The 24037-nt window shown below is 38.4% G+C and overlaps 1 protein-coding gene across 1 annotated transcript in view; it reads right to left on the bottom strand.

Annotated features, from left to right (window-relative positions):
* The window catches only part of CUL3 (cullin 3), a 59354-nt gene extending 39819 nt beyond the window's left edge, over positions 1-19535 (bottom strand). Inside the window, exon 1 of the mRNA XM_058189056.1 lies at positions 19130-19535. Coding sequence (XP_058045039.1) covers positions 19130-19195 — 66 coding nt within the window. The 5' untranslated portion in view covers positions 19196-19535. The remainder of the gene's footprint in view (positions 1-19129) is intronic.
* Positions 19536-24037: the final 4502 nt, after the last annotated feature.

Genomic DNA, 24037 nt, shown 5'->3' on the forward strand with positions numbered 1-24037 from the left:
ATTGTTGTTAAGGATATATTTATTCTTTTTAAATCTACTATTCAAACAGGTTTACACTTCAAGACAAATTATAAAGACAAATAAAAATTCTGTGCTGAATACAGAAACCCAAAGCAGCACTCTCTGCTGGCACTGAAAGGCTATTGGAATAACTTCCTAAAATTCAGGAAAGACAATGTAGCTGTTTTAATTACTTTATGGTACTAGATACAAATTTAATGTCTACATAAGTCAAGAAGGAGCAGGCTGTTAATGGTTAAAGTCAACAAGCACACACTCTCACTAATTCTTCACTCCAAGTTGATAGCAACTTCACAGTCTATTTTCTTAAGACATGGAACATAATGCTGCAATCCTGGTTTAAAGAGAATTCAAAAGCATGTTGATCTTGTCCAACTCAACTAATTTTCTATACATTTCAAACATTGAGTATTTAAGCAAAAGATATCTCTTAAATCTCAAACATTGAGTATTTCGGCAAAATCAGTATGATAGAAAGATGGGAAAAGTTTGTTTTAATTTAGGCTGAATTTTTGGGGCTGCTTGCTTTTTATTTAAAATTTTTCATCAGGAATTTTGTAAAATGTATTTTACAAAACTAATAATGTTTTAAATGGACAAATGCAAGAGATAGCATGCATAGGATTCCTCAAAAATAGGACTTCAAAGATAATACCAAAATCCCTCTGCTTATAATAAGATACATGAATTATGGATAAAGAAAGACTGAAGTCAGAATTCAGTCTTGATATCTACTTTTGTGTAAAATGGCTTAAGGAAAATCAAAACTATTTTCACCATGGTTTTCTGAAGAAGCCATAGTAGTTGCTTCTAGTACACTAAATCACAATGAGCAAATTCAAACACCAGAATAAATTCAAATAAACAAAACACATGATGATGATCAGAACTAATGTCAAATGCATGCACGCACATACGAACACACATTATTTGCATATATTTAAATGTCAAAAGAAAAATACAACATATTCCAAACATATTCCATTAATATACAAACATCAGTGATAATAGTGATCAAAGAATCAATTGCTTTTAATGTTAACAAACTATACAATGCAAAATATAATATCATTTGCTAATGTGCTATTTGCTAGCATAGCCACAGGATATCAAAAATATTTGTTCCTTTTTTTTACTCAAACATATTTTATTTATAACTAAATTGGGAGAAAATAGTGTCTAATATGTGTCTAAGAATGAAAATTTCAAATCAGTTTTGTAACCTTAATCTAGTTACATAAAGCTAAACGCAATTTATTTTTTCAGACAGTATGTTAATCTGTAATTAGTTGAAAATGGGAGAAAATATAAGTGTTATTCTCTTATGACTATGCCAATAGAAGAAATGGATGGAGGATCAGAATCAAGGAAGTAATAGCAAACACTGGTTTACTGTTCTTTCTTAAATACTCCTATACTCCTGATGGATGGATAAGTTACTAATCAGATTCAAACTGATAATGTATTTCAGAAAGAAATTATATAAAACAGTTGACATTACAGCATGGAACAACAAATACATTAACAAATATATTATTAAGCCAAAGATCAGAAAGAATCAAGCTATAGGTTATGTATATGGCTATGTCTGTTTTAGAATTGTACTACCTAGAAAATACTTTTTTTTTTTTATTGAAAGAGTTTTTAAAAAAACAAAAACATTTTTCCCCCTTTTTCCCCTCCTCCCAAAAACAAAACAAAACACCCCCCTCCCTCCCCCACCCCCCGGCTTCCCGGGTCAATCACAAGGTAAAGTTATACATAAACCAAACATAGAATAAAATTTTCCCTTCCAATCCAAATAACCACATCCAAAGCTTTTCGTCTCCCAACCCCCTCCCCATTACATAAAATAACTTTCTAATTATTCAAAGGCAATCTGATATTTCTTAATCTGATATCTGTTTTGTAGATAATCAATCCATTTTTCCATTCAATTAAATATCTTTCCTGCGTATTGTCTTTTAAAACGCTGAGATTTTAGCCATCTCAGCCAAATTAATAACTTTCAATATCCATTCTTCTATTGTAGGTATCTCTTCTTTCTTCCAGTATTGTCCAATCAACAGTCTTGCTGCTGTTATTAAGTTCAGAATCAATTTAGTCTCAATCCCTGTACAATCCGTTATAATTCCCAAAAGGAAAAATTGTGGCAGGAACTTTATCTTCTTCTTCAGTACATTTTGAATAATCCACCAAATTCTTATCCAAAAGACCTTAATTTTCTTGCAAGTCCACCAAATATGAAAATATGTAGCATCATCACAATCACACCTCCAACATTTCGCTTGGATATTAGGATACATACATGATAATTTTTTGGGATCTAAATGCCATCTATAAAACATCTTATAAAAATTTTCCCTTAAATTCTGTGCTTGTGTAAACTTAACATTTCTAACCCAGATTTTCTCCCATGTTTCCAACATTATTGGTTCCTGAATATTCTGTGCCCATTTTATCATACAATCCTTTACCAAATCCTTTTCCGAATCTATTTCAAGCAACACATTATACAATCTCTTTATATGCTCCTGGGTCTGATTTCTAATTTGCTTTATTAAATTTTCCTCCCTTTGCATTATACCAATTTTTTGATCTTCTTTCCATCTAGCACTTATTTGCCCATATTGAAACCAATACTTGTGGAGGACACTGCAACAATTCACTGTATAAACATGAAACCGCTTATATACCATATTTTTCAGAGCATAACCTTTCCCCTCCCAAAAAAGGAGGTGAAAATCTAGGTGGGTCTTATACTCCGAATGTAGCCCAGCTTCTCAAACTGAGGTTTCAGAGGCTGAAAAAAGCATCAGAAACTTCAGAAAAGAAGCTCCCAAACAGAGCTTCAGAGGCACAAAACAACAACAACAACAAAAAGCAAGGCACAGAGCTCACAACCAAGGAACCTGTTGCTAAAATTCACCTCTGGGAACAGTTGATTGGGGGTGTTCTGGGAGGTCAATCCAACTGCCAATCAGCTTTTGTCTTATTTTCCTCTCCCAAAACTAAGGTGCATCTTATATTCCGGTACGTCTTATACTACGAAAAATACGGTATATGTTCAGAAAGAGTTCAAATATTTAATATCGTATTTATTGATGGTTAGTCCACACAGAATGAATAGACTTAGTCAGCAATTTAAGAGTCTAAACAGTTACCAAAGTTCCATTTCAGATCAACTTATTTCCAATTCTGTCCATAATCATGAATTACTTTCAAGAACCCAGCAGTTACACACAGAACGACCTATCAGCATTGCTGAGAAATACACAAGAAGCTAGGTGAAACAAGTCAAGCACAAAATTGAACTTCAAAGAATATACTAAGCTTAAGAATACGAGCAACTGCAAAGTTAAGGTACAGCAATTAAAGTAACTAAGGATCACATCCAATAATGGACCACCTAAGATCAGAAAATTTATAGGCAATATGCATACTGAATAGATTTTTCTCCAAATCAAGCATTGACAATAATGTATTACCTCTGAAGTGTTTTCTTTACAATCATTTTCTAAAAATCCTTTAAAAGGATTGTTTTCAAGTATTTCAGATAGTTTTATAAAAACCGTCTTCATTAAACATGTATACACCATTCATACAGAACTCAAAATTCTAATTTGGTTACTAAGAGGCATAAGACAGTCTGTGACGTCATTAGAATGTTCAGGTAGCTCTTAATGAAATGTGTTAGACCATACATGGCTACATGTCACAGTACCACTGCAGCAGAAGACTTTATTAAACTCTATTTCAAAGTAAGATGAAGAAAGTTCAGATATATTTGGAATAACCAGGTATGTCAACTTAGCCATCTGAAGAAATAAAGCAATCTTAAAGATAAATAAGCTCAAGGTATGGATATCTCTATGACTACTCTCTGTCTCTATCCATCCAACAAGAGCTGAGACAGAAGGTTTACTGAAAACCACTCCAGCAAGGGAACATCATCTTCAGGGACCTGATCTCAAGTCTTCTCAGTGCTGGCTTTCTCCTATGGAACAGCTTCCCACAATATATGGATCATCCTCATACTTCCACATTTTCAGACTACTCTTAAAATCCTAGCTCTTCTAAAAGATATATGGATATGAGTAAGATCATGGTATTCTCACTGATTGAAATTTCTGAACTCTGCAAGCCAATAATATAGACCAAAGAAAGCTGTCTTTCCCATGTACTTTTATATTGATCAAAATGACAGGTTATTTTTTGCTGATGTTGGAAAAAAAATGATTTGGATAAGGCAGTGCCTAATATTATCCATAGGACTTTACAGGTAAAAAAATCAACATTTTGAATTGAGCTTAAAACCTTATTGGCAATCAGTGTAATAACTACAAAATAAGTGTTATCCTGCAACAGTATGTATAATCCACTGGCAGTCTGAGCATTGAATTTTGTACCAGTTAGTTTTCAAGGTCTTTACAAAGGGTACTCCACATTCAGCATGTGGTGGTAGTCAGTAATATGAATTACCATTAGCTAGGCTTTCTAGCCAGGAACAGCTTTAACTAGTTACCAAAATCATGGGATCATCTTAGTAAATCTTTTGCCCTCACAGGTTAAAAATTCTGATAATCTCCTGCTTGACCAGAAAATGTTCTATCTTTGAAAAAGGACAAATATCAATTGTATAATTCAAACCATAACTACTCTTCTCTAAAATAAAGACCAGATCTAGTTTGTGCCTGCCCTATGTTTGTGGGCATTGAGATTTCCTGGGACAAAATCATGGTCATTATGGCAGCTATAAATACCCTAGTCTTTCAGGACCCTCAAAGGCATGGAGACTAATCTTACAGCATCAAAACCTGAGATATCCCAAAACCAGTCTCAGCATAGTCCAAAAATTGAAGGACAACTAGAAGTCCTGTTTTGTCCTGATGGCACACCAAGCGATACCGCACTCCGGGCCCCTAGGCTTGACTCAGGTCCCGAGTGGTTATATCCCCCGGAACCTGGACCTTCGGCTGATGTTATGTAATGCTAGGTCCGTCATGAATAAGGCCCCCCTCATATTCGATCTTATTCAAGAGGGGGGAGCGGACCTAATGGGCATTACGGAGACCTGGCTAGGCACAGAGGGTGGGGTTCCCCTCACTGAGATGTGCCCGCCGGGTTTCCGTGCATTTCATCAGCCGAGGGCCCAGAGTAGGGGTGGGGGAGTAGCGGTTGTTATTAACGAGAGTCTGGCTCCGAGGGAGGTCACTGTCCCGCAGATAAACGGTTGTGAAACCCTCTTCGTGAGGTGGGGCCGGGGGGTGCAGGTGGGCTTGCTGATCACGTACCTGGCTCCTTGCTACGTGACGGCAGCCCTGCCCGAGCTGCTGGAGATGATAGCCGGGATGGCGGTTGAGACCCCCAGGCTTATGGTCATGGGGGATTTCAACTTGCCGTCGGCGGGCGACTCGTCAATGGCAGCTCGGGAGTTCATGGCTTCCATGACGGCCTTGGACCTGACCCAGGTAGTTGTGGTCCCCACCCACGTCGGGGGTAACACACTGAATTTGATTTTTGTCTCGGGACAGTGGCTAAATGATCTGGAGTTAGGGGAATTAATATCTCAACCCTTGTCATGGTCTGATCATTTGCTCCTTCAGCTAGACTTTCGGACCGCTGCACCTCACCGCAGGGAGACGGAACCGGTTCAATGGTTCTGTCCCAGGCGCCTGATGGACCCTGAGAGGTTTCTGATGGAGCTTGGGCCATTTCCGAGGGAGTTAGCCCACGGCTCGGCTGAGGAACTGGCGGCCGCCTGGGATGAGGCGGCCGCTGGAGCCTTAGACCGTGTCGTGCCTTTGCGGCTTCTGACCCGGCGACGAACTCGACCAGCTCCCTGGTATAACGAGGAGCTGAGAGAGATGAAGCGCCGGAAAAGAAGCCTAGAGAGCGCCTGGAGGTCCAGCCGCTCCGAACCAGACCGAACACTAGTGAGGTCATATATTCAGACCTACCTAGTGGCGATCAGGGTGGCGAAACATAACTATTTCTCCGCACTCATCGCATCGGCAGATAATCGCCCAGCCACCCTGTTTAGGTGACCCGCCTCCCTGCTTAGGCAGGAGGCTCAGGAGGACCCCTTACAGGGACGTGCTGAGGATTTTGTTCAATATCTGTCTGATAAAATCGCTCAGATTCGGGACGGCTTGGACACTGATTGGATAGATTCAGGTGGGATGGCGGAGACGAGTCTTGAGAATGTTATCTGGGCTGAGTTCGATCCTGTGACTCCTGAGGACATGGACAGGTTGTTGGGTAGGTTGAACTCCACCACATGTTTATTGGACCCGTGTCCCTCCTGGATGGTGCTGGCCACCCGGGAGGTTACACGAGGCTGGCTCCAGGAAGTTACCAACGCTTCTTTGTTGGAGGGTGTTTTCCCTGCCGCTTTGAAAGAGGCGGTGGTGAGGCCCCTCCTTAAGAAGCCCTCCCTGGACCCGGCTATTTTAGCGAACTATCGTCCAGTCTCCAACCTTCGCTTTTTAGCGAAGGTTGTTGAGAGTGTGGTGGCATATCAGCTTCCTCAGCACCTGGAGGAATCTGTCTATCTGGACCCGTTCCAGTCCGGTTTCAGGCCCGGTTACAGCACCGAGACGGCTTTGGTCGCGTTGGTGGATGACCTCTGGAGAGCCCGGGACAGGGGTTGTTCCTCTGTCCTGGTTCTTTTAGATCTCTCAGCGGCTTTTGATACCATCGACCATGGTATCCTGCTGCGACGGTTGGAGGGATTGGGGGTGGGAGGCACCGTTTATCGGTGGTTCTCCTCCTATCTCTCTGACCGTCCGCAGACGGTGTTGGCAGGGGGGCAGAGATCGGCCCCGAGGCGCCTCACTTGTGGGGTGCCTCAGAGGTCTGTTCTCTCGCCTCTCCTGTTCAACATCTACATGAAGCCGCTGGGTGAGGTTATCCGTGGTTTCGGGGTGGATTATCATCTGTACGCTGATGATACGCAGCTGTACATTTCCACCCCGAACCACCCCAACGAAGCTGTCGAGGTGATGGGCCGGTGTCTTGAGGCCGTGCGGGTCTGGATGGGGAGGAACAGGCTCCAACTCAACCCTTCCAAGACAGAGTGGCTGTGGGTACCGGCGTCCCGGTACAGTCAGCTTACACCATCGCTGACTGTGGGGGAGGAAGTACTGACCCCCAGGGAGGGAGTGCGCAACTTAGGCGTCCTCCTGGACGATCGGCTGTCCTTAGAGAATCATTTGACAGCCGTCGCCAGGGGAGCATTCTATCAGGTCCATCTGATTCGCCAGTTGCGCCCCTTCCTTGACCGTGACGCCTTGCGCACAGTCACTCACGCCCTCGTCACTTCCCGCCTGGACTATTGCAATGCTCTCTACATGGGGCTCCCCTTGAAGAGCACCCGGAGGCTCCAGTTAGTCCAGAATGCGGCCGCGCGGGTGATAGAGGGAGCACCGCGTTGCTCCCATATAACACCTATCCTGCGTGGCTTGCACTGGCTACCGGTAGTCTTTCGGGTGCAATTCAAGGTCTTGGTTACCACCTTTAAAGCGCTCCATGGCTTAGGACCGGGATACCTTCGAGACCGCCTTCTGCCGCCGATTGCCTCCCAACGACCTGTGCGCTCCCACAGAGTGGGCCTCCTCAGGGTGCCGTCGACCAAACAATGTAGGTTGGCGGCCCCCAGGGGGAGGGCCTTCTCTGTGGCAGCACCAGCTCTCTGGAACGCGCTTCCTCCTGGATTACGGCAACTTCCCAGCCCCCGGACCTTCAGGCCGGAACTGAAGACTCTATTGTTTCAGCGTGCAGGACTAGCCTAAGATAGAAGGCTTTAGCATATTTTAATGGGGTTTTTATAGGTTTTACTGTTTTAGTGATCAGGCCATGATAATATTTAGTTTTAATTGGGTTTTAATGTTTATTTATTATACTGTTTTAATATGCCTGTGAACCTCCCTGAGTCCTACGGGAGATGGTGCGGTATATAAGTTTGATTAATAAAATAAATAAAATAAATAAATAAAGACACAATTTTTCATCATTCATCTCAGGAAAAATGATATTGGTCGCTGCCAAGGGGCTGAATCTATCTCCATTTCCTATCATTGATATGGCAGCTACTGCTATAAAATGTGAACCCAGGTAGACAGTCCCTCAACAAAACAACATCACCATCATTGCACAACCAAGTCTCTTAATGCAATGTCAAGCCTACATCTGCATCCATCTCTACACTGCGAATGGATATAGTCTGGTTTCATATAGACTTGGCATTTACCAAGATTTAACCCTAAAATTCAACCACTTAGATGGAACTACTAAATTAGAAGAAGGGCCCTGTATCACTGTATGAGACCCTCTTCTGCAATGGCCACTCAGAACCATATTTCTCCTGTGCTTGTCATTGGCTCACTGACTATAGTCACAACACACATACTGTCTCTTTTGCTTTCCAATAATCTGTTCTGACACAACTCAGTATTCTCAGTTCTACATTGCAAAGTTCAAGACCACTTTGTATAGACAAAATGAAATACATCAACCACTCAAACCCACTTTCTCCAACTGCCCCACTAATAGCTACACACAAAAAATATATACTCATATTCAACTAATCCCAGTCCTCCTAGTGCTATCGTCAAAACCATTCACCAGTCTCATAGATTTTTACATGCATAACTCCTCCTCCCTTTGTGGAGCTGCAATTCTGATACTACTTGAGAAGCTTCAGAGTACATTACATAAACAAGTAAACATTTATACTACCCTTCTCCACTATTAATTAAATTTACATGCTGCACTGTTAGTGGCTCTGGGCAGTCTGCAGTATAATAAGATAAAAATATAATACAAAACATTTAAAAATTAGTAATATTAATATTCCTTCTGACTATTCCATCCCTGGCATCCTTCCATCTCTTAACAACATTCTCACTTCAGCCTGAGGAAAGAAATAACTTGCCTCTCTACGTTCCTCGCTGTCCTCGCCCCTCCTTATATTCTTTTCTTCAAAGCCGAGCTTTCACCCAGGATGCAAGTATAGTCCTCTATTCTACAGTAGCAGATCACAGTGATTCAATATTGAATCTTCCTGTTATTAGATACTCCTCTCTTTCCTCACCTTCAAATTTAATGGACATTTTGATTTAACAGAATCCTGTCTCTTAAATAGTCTGTTAAATTCAGATTTGGTTGTAATGCTCTTCCGTATTCCTTTTTTTCACAGTTTTTTTCCATTTGACCCTTGCCAGGCATATAATCACATACTTTATCGTGGGTTTTGAAACGGTGAGGTTAACAATCAATTTTATAACGTGATCCCATAACATTATAAATTGATAATAAATCTGACAACTTGTCAGATTTCATTCAACCATTTTTTATATTTGATATATGTACATAATTGAGTGTCAAATATGATTATACAAGCTCAAGTACCCAACAGCCACTTTGCAGTTGTCAATATGGCAAGAATGAAAACATTTTGAATTATGGACTTCAATTTCTAAGAATTTTTTCACAATCATAGTCAATAGCTAAACTGGCCATCTAGGAGAAGTATTACATTCTTTATTAAAATATGTATGATCAACAAATTATTTCATTTTACAGATGGTTCCTACATTCATTAAAGTACTACATGGCACTGGCTCTTGATATTTTTATTCTGTTAACATATACTGTATGTCCAATGTAATCACTAAGTAGAAAAAAAATTGAATTTTTCTACCTTTTGAAGTACTTATGTTCTCCTGCAGGTTTTTTTTTAATTATACGAAAATTTTCATACTATTTACACCAGGGGTAGTCAACCTTTTTATACCTACCGCCCAGTTTTGTGTCTCTGTTAGTAGTAAAGTTTTCTAACCGCCCACCGGTTCCACAGTAATGCGCCGTGTATCGTCGTCTGCGCATGCCTCTCGCGTATCGTGGATTGGGTTTTGGGGGGGCACCGGCTACCAGCTCTGCTTGTCTGTTACAGCTGGGTGGTTTGGGGGGAGATGTGCAACGAGGCTCTTTTGTTTGCGGTTGCACTACAGCGCCATTTAGTTTTACTTACGTAATGTGAACTTATGCGCGGGCGATACAAATAGTATATTTTCAGAAATTTAATTTGCATGGGGAATTTTATGAAAACCTAATGAAAATGTTTTTAAATAATGCTATGAAAAATTTTTAAAAAGTCAATTAAATTTTAAAAAAGGAAAGTGCTTCAGTATCAGACAAAACCCCTACTGCCTACCATGAAAGCTGGAACGCCCACTAGTGAGCGGTAGGGACCAGGTTGACTACCACTGATTTATGCTAATGAAGAATCAATTTCTGTCTCACAAAATGTTGGGTTGACTCAGGGAAGAAGGAAGAGAATGCCAAGTTGTTAGAAGAAACATATCTGAATCTTTGAAAAATAGAAAATATGAGAAACGTATCTCTGCCATACTCAGAGAGAATTATCTGATCTGTAAAACCAATCAAATCAGTTAATAGTTTCTGTATAAATCAAAGCTATACTGATTTCTATTCATTTTCCATTTGGAAATATATTCATTAATTGAGGTATTTTGTTTTGTAGAGGCTCTATTTTTATAAACATAGACAAATTTATAACTTTTTCTTTTTTGCATTTAAATTTCATTATTTTATGATTCACTACAATATTTAGTGAATGGTTTACATTTAATGTCAAATAATATTAATTTAAATGTTTTTACCCTATCCAAAAATTCTCATACAGATTCTCTTGTTCTGGAACTGTTTCCTTCTCCATCAGCAATAGGCAACCTGTATCTATTACTGCTATAATTCAGCAGCACGGTTTGCTTGAAGCACTGTATTTATACATATATTTCAGAAAACAAATGTTTAAGGCCATTACCCTGAAGAAGGAAATTTCAGATTAAGCCTAAATTCTTTGTATTGTTTTCCAAACTGTCATTTATAAACTAATTTTTAAAAAAGCAAAATAAATACTTCCAGGAAGCAAAGTCCATGCTTTGCTTTTGCAAGTCATTTTTTTTAATAAAAAGTACAAAGCCTTTCCTTTTCTCATACAAAAACCCAATGAGTCAAGCAAATGTAACGAAGAAGTCAGCAATAAAATGTAAAACAACTACATTTCTATACAAGAAATTAGGAAAGTGTTTGGATATTTGATCTTTCACATTATATTTTTGTAAGCCTGGTCCTTCATTCTAAAAGTAGTTCTGATTTTGCTAATTTTTGCTATTTTTAACTACACATAATAGCAATAGCACTTAGACTTATATACCACTTTACAGCCCTCTCTAAGCGATTTACAAAGTCAGCAATATTGCCCCCAACAATTTGGGTCCTCAGTTTACCTACCTCTGAAGGATGAAGGTTGAATCAACCTTGATCCTGGTGAGATTTGAACTGCCAAATTACAGTCAGCCGACAGTCAGCACAAGTAGCCTGCAGTACTGCACTCTAACTACTATGCCATCATGGAGTATAATGGAATACTAATGGTAAAAACAAACTGTATTTGAGAAAAATCTCTCCAAGTTTCCACTCCTCTCATCCAATGAGAAAGACAAGCCCTAACAAACTTTCTAACTGCGTATCAGGGAGAAATTAGCAGGCTATGGCTTTAACAATTTTAAGAAATAACAGCAAAAGCCAGATTTTAAGGAGCTGAAAAACTGATGCCTTGAATGTTGAATGAAAATATTGAGAGTATCTTGGACCACTAGAATAACAAATTCAATACTAAGTCAAGTAAGCTACCCTGTTTTCCCCAAAATAAGACATCCCCTGATAATAAGCCCAATCGGGCTTTTGAGCGCATGGCAATAAGGCGAGGCATTTATTTCAGGGTTCAAAAAAATATAAGACAAGATCTTATTTTCGGGGAAACTCGGTATTGAAAACACCATTAATGAAGTTAAAGCCTTAATATTTTCTAAATACAGTGCAAAGACAACAGTCACTAGAAAAAAACCAAGTATTTGAAAAAGTATTTGGTTTCACTTAGATTAGTAAAACACAATAAAATATAAATGTTAAAAAGTTCTATATTCAAATACCAATGTCTAAGTTATCTAACTATCGAAGTGCAGCATTATTTACATTAAAAAAACCAGATACAGCTAGTCCTCCACTTATCACCACAATTGAGCTCAAAATTTGTTTGGTGAGACATTTGGTGAGTTTTATCCCATTTTACGGCTTTTTAAGTGAGTCACTGCAGTTGATAAATTAGTAACCCAGTTGTTAAGTGAATCTGGCTTCCCCATTGACTTTGCTTGTCAGAAGGTTGCAAATGATGATCAGAAGATCCTGGAACACTGCAACAGTCATAAATATGGACCAGTTGCCAAGCATCAGAATTTTGGTCATATGATCATGGGAATGCAGCAAAGGTCAAAACTGTGAAAAACACTCATAAGTCACACTTTCAAAGCTGTTACAATTTTCATCAGTCACTAAACGAATGGTTGAAAGTCAAGGAGTACCTGTACTGAACCAATATATGCCCTCAGCTTACAGCCAGTCATGATCTATAGTTTGACATTGGACCCCACATCACACTGAGAGAATTCTATGCCCCACCTATGCAGAGAGTCCTGGCAGACGGTATGTGAAGTGCAAATTCTATTCAGGACTGTCCATTACTGATGTGGCAATTCAAAGCTTGGAACCTTTTTGTGGGGTCATTTATGTCTACCTATGTCTGGGCGTTCAGTGAACCATATGGCTTTCCATTGGGAATTGATGTTAAAGTTGTTGTGCAAGTACCAATGGGGGCTTCCTGGATTTGAGTCTTCCAACTATGAATTAGAAAGATTGGCATGCATCAGTAAGAGTGCAGTGTTCATATTTTTTCTATAATCTCTCACTAGTGCATCTTGCCTTCCTACAGCTGGTGGTGCTATATGGCTCAGAACAGGAAGCTAGCAAATCAGAGTGGTTTAAATATATTCACTTATGGTGTTGTGGAGTCTAGCGTTTAACATTAGTACGATAGCTGTTAAGCTATATAGGGACACAGTATTCTGGTGCAGAGTCAACCAACCTTAATGCTGATGACCTGAGGGTGACAGCTGAAACTCCTCATTTAGTTACACGTAATTTCTGGAGTATGTTACTTCTAATATTTATTTTTGCTGCTGTATTCTCTAAATGTATCTTATAGAAGAGAGTTGTTGTATAATCTTCTTTACCTTACTTTTGTTATCCCTCATTATTATCTGAAAGGACCTATCAGGGTGTTATTAGTCAACAGACATTTTTGCAGGGGATAGTATGGCACAATTTGTATAACAACCCATCCTTCCAAACTGTGTTTTATGGTGCAGATAGGTATATGAACACAGCTGTGGTTTTGGGGCCTTGTTGGAATTATGTTTCAATACAACCTGTGTGAAGGGATGTGAAGCTCCTCATGGTACACTCTGGATATCCACCAGTGTGAACTAAATAAACTAGCAACTGCTGTCAGCCAGGCTACTCTGTAGACTTTCTAGCTCTCAAAATACATGGCAAGGAAGACAATTGAAAAAGAAAAGATGACAATAACTCATTGTAGTAGTTACTGACAGACAATCCAGACAAACTAATATCTATCAGAGCTTGATAACTCTGAAGTGAATGACTGACAAATAAAGATAATCCTTATTTAGCAACCACAACTGAAAAGGCAATTTTGTTGTTAAGTGCACTGGTTGTTGAGCGACATTGCGGATGTGTTTATAGTCTTCAGCTGTCTTTGCTTTGCATATTTGTGAAGGTCATAAATGTGGGCACTGATCACAAAGTCATTGTCGCAACACCATTGTAACTGTGACAGTCATTGTACAATACAGTCAGTAAACAAGAATTACTTGTACTACACTTGCACTGCATTTTTCAGAAATACCGTAAGTCATCAAATACAATTTAGAAAACAACCTCAGTCTTTTCTTGAGTTTGTCAGCAGTTGATCCATATTTTAACAGTTCTTAATTCACTTCCTGAATGAAAACTGAAAAGTAGGACGAGTTTGGGCTGGTGATGTGCTTTCAACAAATCACTAATGGGAAACACTGGCATTACATTTACAGTATTACATTTTATTGTAATACTTTCCAGGAGAAAACTAACCATATTGATCTTTTGCAAGAAAATACAAAATAATTTGATGGCAGTATGAGTCAAACAAACTTTAATATATAACAACCTGATTATTTTTCAGGTTTTATACAACTCTCTGCCTTAATATTTGAGAATGACTGTTTTTACTCCAGGTCAAACTTGAGCAGTGGCAATCATGGTGAGGGTTAAGAGATGTATGTGTATGTGACAGAACAAGCAAAATGTCAGTTGTCATAGTACCATCAAAGCTTAACCATTTAGTATAGGCATGGATTACAGGGTCATAAAAAGAGTGTTTTATTGACATCATATACATATACAAACAGGCACACTGTTTAACCACACTGCACCATCATGCCTATTTTAATGCCCGCCCCCATGCAGATATCACAAAAGATGGGATTAGCAGAATGAATCAGAATTTATGGATCCATGCTAAAGGCTGGGAACAAGATAATAATGTTTATTCTCAACTGCCCAATTACTTTAAATCAGTGATAAGTTTTATAAGTGATAATGATACAAAAAAAATAGATCAAACCATCCTTTTTATATTACAATGAGGAAAATGGAGTTGTTACCTTAAATTATTCATACTTCAAAACAATTGGTTGTGTTCTCAGTGTAATGTGACAATGCTACTAGTCGTCGTACCACAAACCATAGTTTGTAAACCATAATAGTTTTCATTTTGATTAAGAAAAACTTGCACACCAAAAATATTTCTATATAATTTTCTCTATATAAATATGGGAATGATGATCTACATTTTGATCGGGTGCCACATTCTGAAAATCTAAAAATTAGGATAAGAACACTTTAAGCCAAAAATGGCAAATCAATGAATGAAACAAAGCAGCATAAAATATCAAAATATAATTCAAACTACTGTACTCTGTTTCTGCCTCCATTATGTTAAGAAAAATAATATAATTAATCTGGGATCCCACTGAAATCCTTTGTATTTATATCTAGAAAGGCTATGCAAAACATTTGCAAAGAACATTGGTGTAATATGTCAAATTATTAATGCAGGCATCTCCAGAAGATGGTTGTTCCCAAGACTTTCTATGCAATATATGTGCATAGGTATAAACAACATTAGCACTGTGATTACTAATGAAACAGCTATGTATGCCTGTATATCAAGTTTTATAGAGGATGAAGATGTTTTAATACTTAAAGAACAGGTGATTTTTTTGGGGGGGCAACTTGCTTCATGAAGCATCTTTACTGAATGCTTTGTGCAGCATTAACTATGCATCATAAATAGAATTATTCAGCAAACATTTATTGGAATTTTACTTAGGCATTGACAAAACTATACTTGGTCTGATTTTCTCTGAGTGAGTCAAACTGGAAGTCTCCCAATGAAATCTAGTGCTATATACTTGAGAACTCCTGGTTTTACACTAAAAATAAGCTAAATGTACCGATCACAGAGAATGGCAAAAGTGCTATCTGTGAATATAGTCATCAACAATCCTTATGTCAATCTACATGATTTTATGGTGCAAATTACAAATTATTTAGGACAGAATAATGCAATGGATGAAGCATTTTGTATATTTGAAATGTTGAGGTCCAGGCCACAATAAAGAACTTTTTCATAAATAGTTACCAATCATAAATGTGAATCTTTAAGATATCACAAGAACCTCTGTAATCTTTTTTTGATACAATGTAATATCTAGACTGAAATCACTGTGAATACTTCAAAAATGGTTGATCATCTTTTCTTCTATTATTCATATTATTATATTTCTAAGCGTTTTTCAAAGAGGGACAGAATAACTCAAATACATTAAACTACATATTTTTGTGTTTTATCTACACCAGAGGTTGCTTACAAAATCTAAACCATGGAAATCTAAAGTGAGCCGTCCACAGGCTTTCAAAAGATGCTAATAAGCTGCAATTTTTAACTGATTTCAAGGAAAAATTATAAAATGGATACTAAACTACAATATGATCGGACTGTATTCATATTAAATTTAAAATCTTTATTGTCAGTGCACAACATATGTACAATGAGATTGGTTAGGCTCCCGTAGTGCACATACACCCAACATCATACAATTCACAATGAAGATAGAAAATCCCTAACACAATAAATCATATTAACAAAACATATATTTAATTAAATGTGAACAAGTTTTTGTATTTTCAAACCTATTATATTTTTGCACTGCTAAGACCACGAAACTCTCAACCTGAAAAAGTGTTAAACCCATGTCTGGATATAAAGAAAATTGACACATAAACAATTATAGACTGACTCCATGTATTAAACATGAAGCAATTACAACGTGAATAAAAAGCAAAGCTGCAGAAATATGATTCAAAGAATGCTGAAAATATATCACTATATCTGAGAGTAGACACTCAAAAAATACACATTACATATTTGTCAATGGCATATAATTAAAGGCAATGTGACATTTCCACTTTTGTTCATATTACATTTTTTAAATGTATGCCCACTCACAATTCCCCCAGAGTGGTTTCTCCTTTCAGGGAAAATATGTTCTTAAGAATTTATCACTTAAGTTTCTTAGGGTGGGGGTGCAGATGCATGAAAGTTCACAGGCCAACAGGATTTGCACAAAACATACAATGTATGCTCCTTTTCCAAAGAAAACAGGTATAAAAGTTAGCACAAACATGAACCAAGGATTTTCTAACAAACTTTTAGGACAGGTTAATCTCATCAAAATAACATATTAAGAACCTGTTCAAATAATTGGTAATAAGATCATAACCTCATAAATTAAATCAGTGCCTAATCATGCATTCATACAAGTAAGTGACCAATATAAATAATCTGCTCTTAGGTTCTATGCACATCAACTCATCATAAGGTAGGGCTGTCAATTTGTATATATAATTAAATAACTGATACTGATATTATACCCAAATTGAACAATTTACAGTTATTGTATTGCTCTATACAAAATCAGAAAAATTAGAACTATTTCAAAAATATCCATGCTACTGTACAAAAAAATCCATGTTTGTATACTCACCTAATACATTAAACTTGACTCAATACTTTCTAAAATTAAAATGCCTGAACTAGTACATATTCTAGTAACGTGACATTACTGATGAAGCCAATTAAAATGCATATTGCATTAAGCCATGAGATCCAGTTTTAGTTTAACATAATCTACAGACCTACCTACATTTCTTTATTGATATTTGGGGTCTTTTTGTGGGGTGATCAGTATATCGCCTAACCAAAACATACCACGCTGAGGTTCAGTGCTACATATACATCAGAAAAAAACCCTGATTTTTATTGTTCTCTAAATATTCTCTATTATCAGAAATAGATTTTATACATTAATTTTGATATTCTTTGCACACAGAATCACTGACTTTTATGTGGGGCATCCATATACTCTATGCATGTTGTAACAGTTCTAAGCCTGTTACTATCAGAAAACTTTTAAATATTCACTAATATGAAACAATTTCATGGCAGGAACATAATACTCTGTGAACAATGTTCACCCACCAACATTTTACAGGCTCATCTGTAAGAAAGCAAGCAGAATGAAGAATATTTATCCTGACTGCAAACTTTGTTTCTCTTGTTCAAGTTAACTTTTGTATACACTAAAGTATTTGCTGCACAGATCTCATTTACTAGAACATCCAGTGAACACTTTCCACATAATATATTAAAATACTAAATGTGTTATTAATATGACTAGACATTGATTACAGTAAAAAATAACAAAACTTCCTTAAAAAAGAGTACATTTTATCTCTGAAAAAATCCCACTGGTTATATAGTCACTTCAAAATCAACTAAATTAAATTAAAAAATACTACTGTATTTCATTGGTTCTTAAGAAGCATCTACTCAAATACAGTTAAAAATGCAACAAGATTTAAAGAGCATTTTGAAAGCATATCTAGTAAAATAGGCAGAAGATAAATGTAATATTTTTTTTAAAAAGCTGAGGTTAAAATTGTGAATTACATGAACTCAGGCGAAACTATAGAAAACCACTAAATTTCTATGTAAACTGGAGTGGGTACTAAGATTTTATTTTTAATCTAAGTACTGCTTCAAAACATATTTTCGATAAGGAGCTATAGACTGTACTGTTGTCAGTGACAGTTGCCAAATTATTTGTTTAAATGGACAAAGTTTATACCTTTACGAAGGCCAACTATTATTTGTCATTATATTCCTTAATCAATAGTGAAGCTTTGGCTTAGGTCAAAATGAACAGCTATTGTCTTTCAAATTTATAGGTATGTGTACACCAAGAGATTCAACAACTGAAAATCCCCAAGCCTTCATGTTACAAAAATCCTTGATGTGAGAATGCCCTTATGTTTGTGTTTCCAACCTTCAGTTGAAGCAACTGTCAACTGAAATCATCTCACAAGGTATGAAGCAATTATGGAAGAAATCATCCCCAAAATTCCTCCCAAATGACAACTGTGCCCTACTTCAGAACTAGGTTGGTTTTGCCTGCTGATTTCAAACTGTGTGCCGTTTCGGTTATCGATACTGGCTCCAAAAACCAACTTTGCAAACATCCCAGGTGGGTCCGCTGACTGAGGCGCGACAGGTACGAGGCGGAATCGCGTGAGTTAATTTATTCTTCTAGGTGTAAAAAAAAAAAAAGGCTCGGCCACTTAAGCACGGAAATTAAAAGAAACAACAGATCCCTCACAAAGGCCTGGGAGAAGCGTCCTTCCCTGGGGCAAATGACGGCCCCTCCAACCTCCCTCTTCGTTTCCTGTGACGGAAACTTGGGCTCTCCATTGCTCGCCAAACCGCGGCACCCGGGCTTGCTGTATCCCTTAGTTGCAAGGCCGACTTCCTCCTCTCCCCACCACCCCCAATCCCAGCCTTAAAGGGTCAGTGACAGCCCGGGTCGAAGGAGCGAAAGAAAGAGCGCAGCGAGGCTCTCAGGCAAATTAGCCAGGAGAGGCCGGCGTCTCGTCCCTTCGCCAGGCCGGGCCGGGCCGAGCCGAGCCGAGCCCTGCGCAACCGACGCAGCCTCAGTTCACTCACCGGGAATGCTCGGATCCGCATTTTGGTGTCCCTCCGGCTGCCCGTCCCCTTGCTCAGGTTCGACATTTTGGGGCCCGGCGAGAGCGGAGCCCCTTCCTGGGGACCAGGAGGAAACGGAGAGGGAAAGGGATCGGGGAGAAGCTCCCTCCGGCGACAACAACAGAGGCGCCGGCGACCTTTACTCAAGACAGTAGACAGTAAAAAGCCGAGCCGTGGCAGGCCCAGGCGGCCGTCTATTCTCGCTCAGCGGCGTCGGTAGTAAGCGGCGGCGGCGGCGACTCCCTCAGCCTCCTGCGCCTCCTCTTCCTCCGCCGCGATGGCGGCCAAACATCGCTCAGTGCGCAGGGCCGAGAAGGCCCCCTCCCCTCTCCCCGAGACACAGACACAGACAGATCAGGCGGGGGCGGCGGCGCAAGAGAGAGAGAGGGGGGGGAGGGAGGAGAAAGGGGAGGAGCACAGCCGGCGGGGAGGAGGGATGAGGGGGAGTGGCGTGGAAACCCAGCGAGGAGGGGGAAGATTCGGAAACTCTCGCGAGAGCTCCAAACGGCTGCCGCGGTAAACGAAAAGTGGGGTGGGGGGGGAAGAAGGAAGTATTGTCTTTTTCCTCGACTGCCGCTGGGGGCGCGCGAGCGAACGGGGCTGGTAATTGGACGACGGCGGCGCGGTGGCGACAGGATTTCGTTGTCACGCGGTAAAAGCTCAGAAAGAGGAGGGCTGATTCATACGTAGCGTTGCTCGACTGGTTTTCACCCCACTTCGCCCGCCCTTCTTGTTTGCCTGACACGTACATCAATACCTAGTTCTGGGAATCCACACATCTTTTGTGATCTATTTGGTTTCTTTCCTGTCTGACAAAAAACAAAAATGACACCGTTTTTAATGGGCTGAAAACTATGGAAATCGTGGCGGCTTTCACAAATCTAATCCAGTGAATGTCACCCCCGTATGTATTACATCGCAAAACCAGTTTCAGAACTAATTCAGGCTTCTAATAAACTAATTTACAGCAAATCAAAACTCAGGTTGATTTTAGACAGATCCATATGAAAATTGTAAAGAGTAGCTTTCATCCTAACTGCCATCTACCTCAAAACCATATATGTTTCGAGAGAACTCTGAAATAACAAAAAGTAGGCTACATATACAAAGCTAGTCTTTGACTTACAACCACAATTGAGCCCACAATTTCTGTTGTTAAGTGAGACATTTGTTAAGTGAGTTTTGTCCCATTTTATGACCTTGCTTGGCATAGTTGTTAAGTGAATCACTGGAGTTAAGTTAATAACCTGGTTGTTTAGTAAATTTGTCTTCCCCATTGACTTTGCTTGTCAGAAGGTTGCAAAAGGTGATCATGTGATCTTGGGACACCCCAACAGTCATAAATATGAACCAGTTGCCAAGCATCTGAATTTTGATCACATGGTCATAGGAATGCTGCAAAGGTGGTAACTGTGAAAAATGATCATAGCTTGTCACATTTTTCAGAGCTGTTATAACTTTGAATGGTCACTAAAGGAACTGTTGTAAGTTGAAGACTACCTGTATTAAGGCAAAATGTGTGTTGTCAACCAACAGGCATACCAGACTGCTTTCTGCCTGAACACACACCTGAACTTAAGCCTCCATTTTAAGACTGATTTTTTTCCTGTCACTGTGAAACTAAATTAGGATATGCATATCTCATTTCTATGTCTACTGTTTAAGCCACTATGTCTTTGTAAGCCCTACATGTGCCCAGAATTCTATTATTTACCAGAGTAGGATTATGTCTTTAAGATCAACCATAATGGCAGCTAATAAGCAGCTGCAAATAAATTAGGTATATTTGGGAATATAACAGCTATATGTAGAAAGAAGCATTATGTTTAGATGAACAGAACATATTTCCTATATCAAAAGAAATGTACAAAATCATAGCAGAAACTTTATTTTGTTTACTTTTTTATGAACAGAACTTAATGCCTTCATTTCCAATTGTTTCAAATTAGCAATAATATAATCCTTTGCCCACTTAACTTTTGAGTAGAAACGTACAGGATTGATCTGCATATCTCACTTGAGATCTCAAACTACTTCCAGAGTTTATTCCAGTGAGGTAAAATGATTTATTTAACTCTATCTAAGATATAATGTTTGCTTGGTCAAAAACAGGCCTGAGTTAAATCATTACAGGTTGTCCTTGACTTATGGCCACAATTGAGCCAAAAATTTCTGTTGTTAAGTGAAACATTTGTTAAGTGATTTTTGCCCCATTTTATGACCTTGCTTGGTGCAGTTATTAAGTGAATCACAGCAATTGATAAGTTAGTAAAATGATTGTTAAGTGAATCTGGCTTCCCCATTGACTTTTGCTTGTCAAAAGATTGCAAAATGGGATCACATGACCTTGGGATACAGCAACAGTCATAAGTATGAATCAGTTGCCAAGCATCTGAATTTTGATCATGTGACCATGGGAATGCTACAAAGATTGTAACTGTGAAAAATGGTCACAAGTCACTTTTTTCAGTGCAGTTGTAACTTTGAACCGTCACTAAATGAACTGTTGTAAGTCAGGGACTCCCTGTACTGGCTGAGCCATGTAAAAAAATGTAGTAAGTTCAATCTGTGCATCTTGTTCAACATGTTAAGGAATCATATTTTACAAACCACAGTGTGGGAGCTTATCATACGAATGCTAAGCGAGAGCAAAACCAACCACATTAAGGCTATTACTGTGAGTGAATTCTGTTACATTACATTTTTAGTGGAATAAATAGTTATAACAAATAAACTTTCAAGTAGCCAATTTGAAGGACAACAGTACATTCATATGTACATTTTCACATTAAATAACATGTTCGGGGGCCATTTGAGGGACATAAATGAGTATTTTGCTTCTTCAGAGATTCATGGATAAGTGCTGAGGTTATATTTTCCCCCTTAAAACTTTCAAATTGACTAAAGAACATGATGGAGAAATGAAAATACTGCTTCACAGTAAAAAGCTAAAATACAAGTCATAAACATAAGGTCATAACAGTAAGGAAGGACATTTCGCGAAAACAACGTTTAACAAACCATTGATAGGTGTGTCCTTTCATTATGCAAGTTTTCTATTAAAGGTTTAAGACTGAATGACACACCAGGAAATGAATTGCTTATGTCAAAATAAAACAACAGCATATATTTCTTGTTACATTTTTACTAGCTATCAATATTCTTTTAATAGGAAACAAAAGTATCTTTTATAAAGGAGTAGTGTTAGAATATGTTGAATCTAATTATGCCACTGTAAATATATTGCATTTCTACCCAAATCTGGATTAGACAACTATGAAAGCAAGTATTTTTACTATTGGATTCAATCAGAATTCTAGTTTAATTGGTGGATTAATTAATTTTATAGGACCATTTATATAGATATTATTTTTAAGAATGCAAAACAAGCAAAAAAGAAAATGACTTAATTCTTTTCATTTCTTGATAAAATAGTAACAATTATACTTCCCCCACTAATCACATGAATTACTGAGTTTGAAATGGTATAATATAAATGTGACTCTGTAATTCTGCATATTGGCATAAAATTGAATATTTTGTGGAAATGTCATTTCAGAAGTTAACAAATGTATAGGCTTCTGGTTCATGAGCTCCTTCTTTCATCCATCTCCTTGTTTGGAGAAATTAAGAATGTAATTTTAAAAAACTTTATTCTGTCAGGTACAAAGTAGCAGGACGATAATTTAAGTTCCCGTTAAGAAGATTTATTGTTCAAACATATACATAAAAATCTAGTCAACTAATGGTCAGCACTAAATTGGTGCTAGGTAAGCATCAATGGAATTCAAGGGGGGGCTGGATTTGGAGTATTTGTGAACACATAATGATTCTAGACTGAGTCATCTCTTGACTCTGTCCCCAGGTTCTGCCTCTTCTACAGGTTGTCTGTAATTTGCAATATATATATATCAGAATATATGTTCTATTTGTTATTTACTTCTAGCTATGGTTTATTTACTTCTAGCTATGGTCCATGGCATAGGGCCGGGCTATTTACGGGACCGCCTACTGCTACCAAATACCTCCCACCGACCCGTGCGCTCTCACAGAGAGGGACTCCTCAGGGTGCCGTCAGCTAGGCAGTGCCGTCTGGCGACACCCAGGGGAAGGGCCTTCTCTGTGGGGGCTCCCACCCTCTGGAACGAACTCCTTCCAGGACTTCGTCAACTTCCGGACCTCCGGACCTTTCGTCGCGAGCTTAAAACACACTTATTCATCTGCGCGGGACTGGATTAGATTTTAAAGTTATGGGTTTTAAGGGGTTTTTATTATTTATACTATTTTAAATTTGGGCAATAGAATAAGTTTTTTAATTGTTGTTTTTAATCTGTATTTATATGTATTTTAACTGCCTGTGAACCGCCCTGAGTCCTTAGGGAGATAGGGCGGTATATAAATTTGAAAAATAAAAATAAATAAAAAAATAAAAAAAGTGGAATTTATAAGGATGAATGAAACAACAATAGTAATTTTGTTTATGGGTATACTGTGTATACAAGTACAATGACAATAAAGTTGTTGTTGTTATTGTTATTGTTGTTGTTGTTGTTGTTGTTGTTGTTATTATTATTATTATTATTATTATTATTATTATTACTACTACTACTACTTAGACTTATATATCACCTTACAGCGCTTTACAGCCGTCTCTAAGTGGTTTACAGAGTCAGCATATTGTCCCCAACAATTTGGGTCCTCATTTTACCCACCTCAGAAGGATGGAAGGCTGAGTCAACCTTGAGCCTGGTGAGATTTGAATTGCCAAATTGCAGTCAGCCGACAGTCAGCACCACAACAGCTCATGCTGCTATTTGTAGGTGAATTCCTATGTAGGTGAATTCCTATGGCATCTCTGTACCAACTTTA

This window comes from Ahaetulla prasina, chromosome 6 (genome assembly GCF_028640845.1).
Source record: "Ahaetulla prasina isolate Xishuangbanna chromosome 6, ASM2864084v1, whole genome shotgun sequence".
Taxonomy (NCBI): Eukaryota; Metazoa; Chordata; class Lepidosauria; order Squamata; family Colubridae; genus Ahaetulla; species Ahaetulla prasina.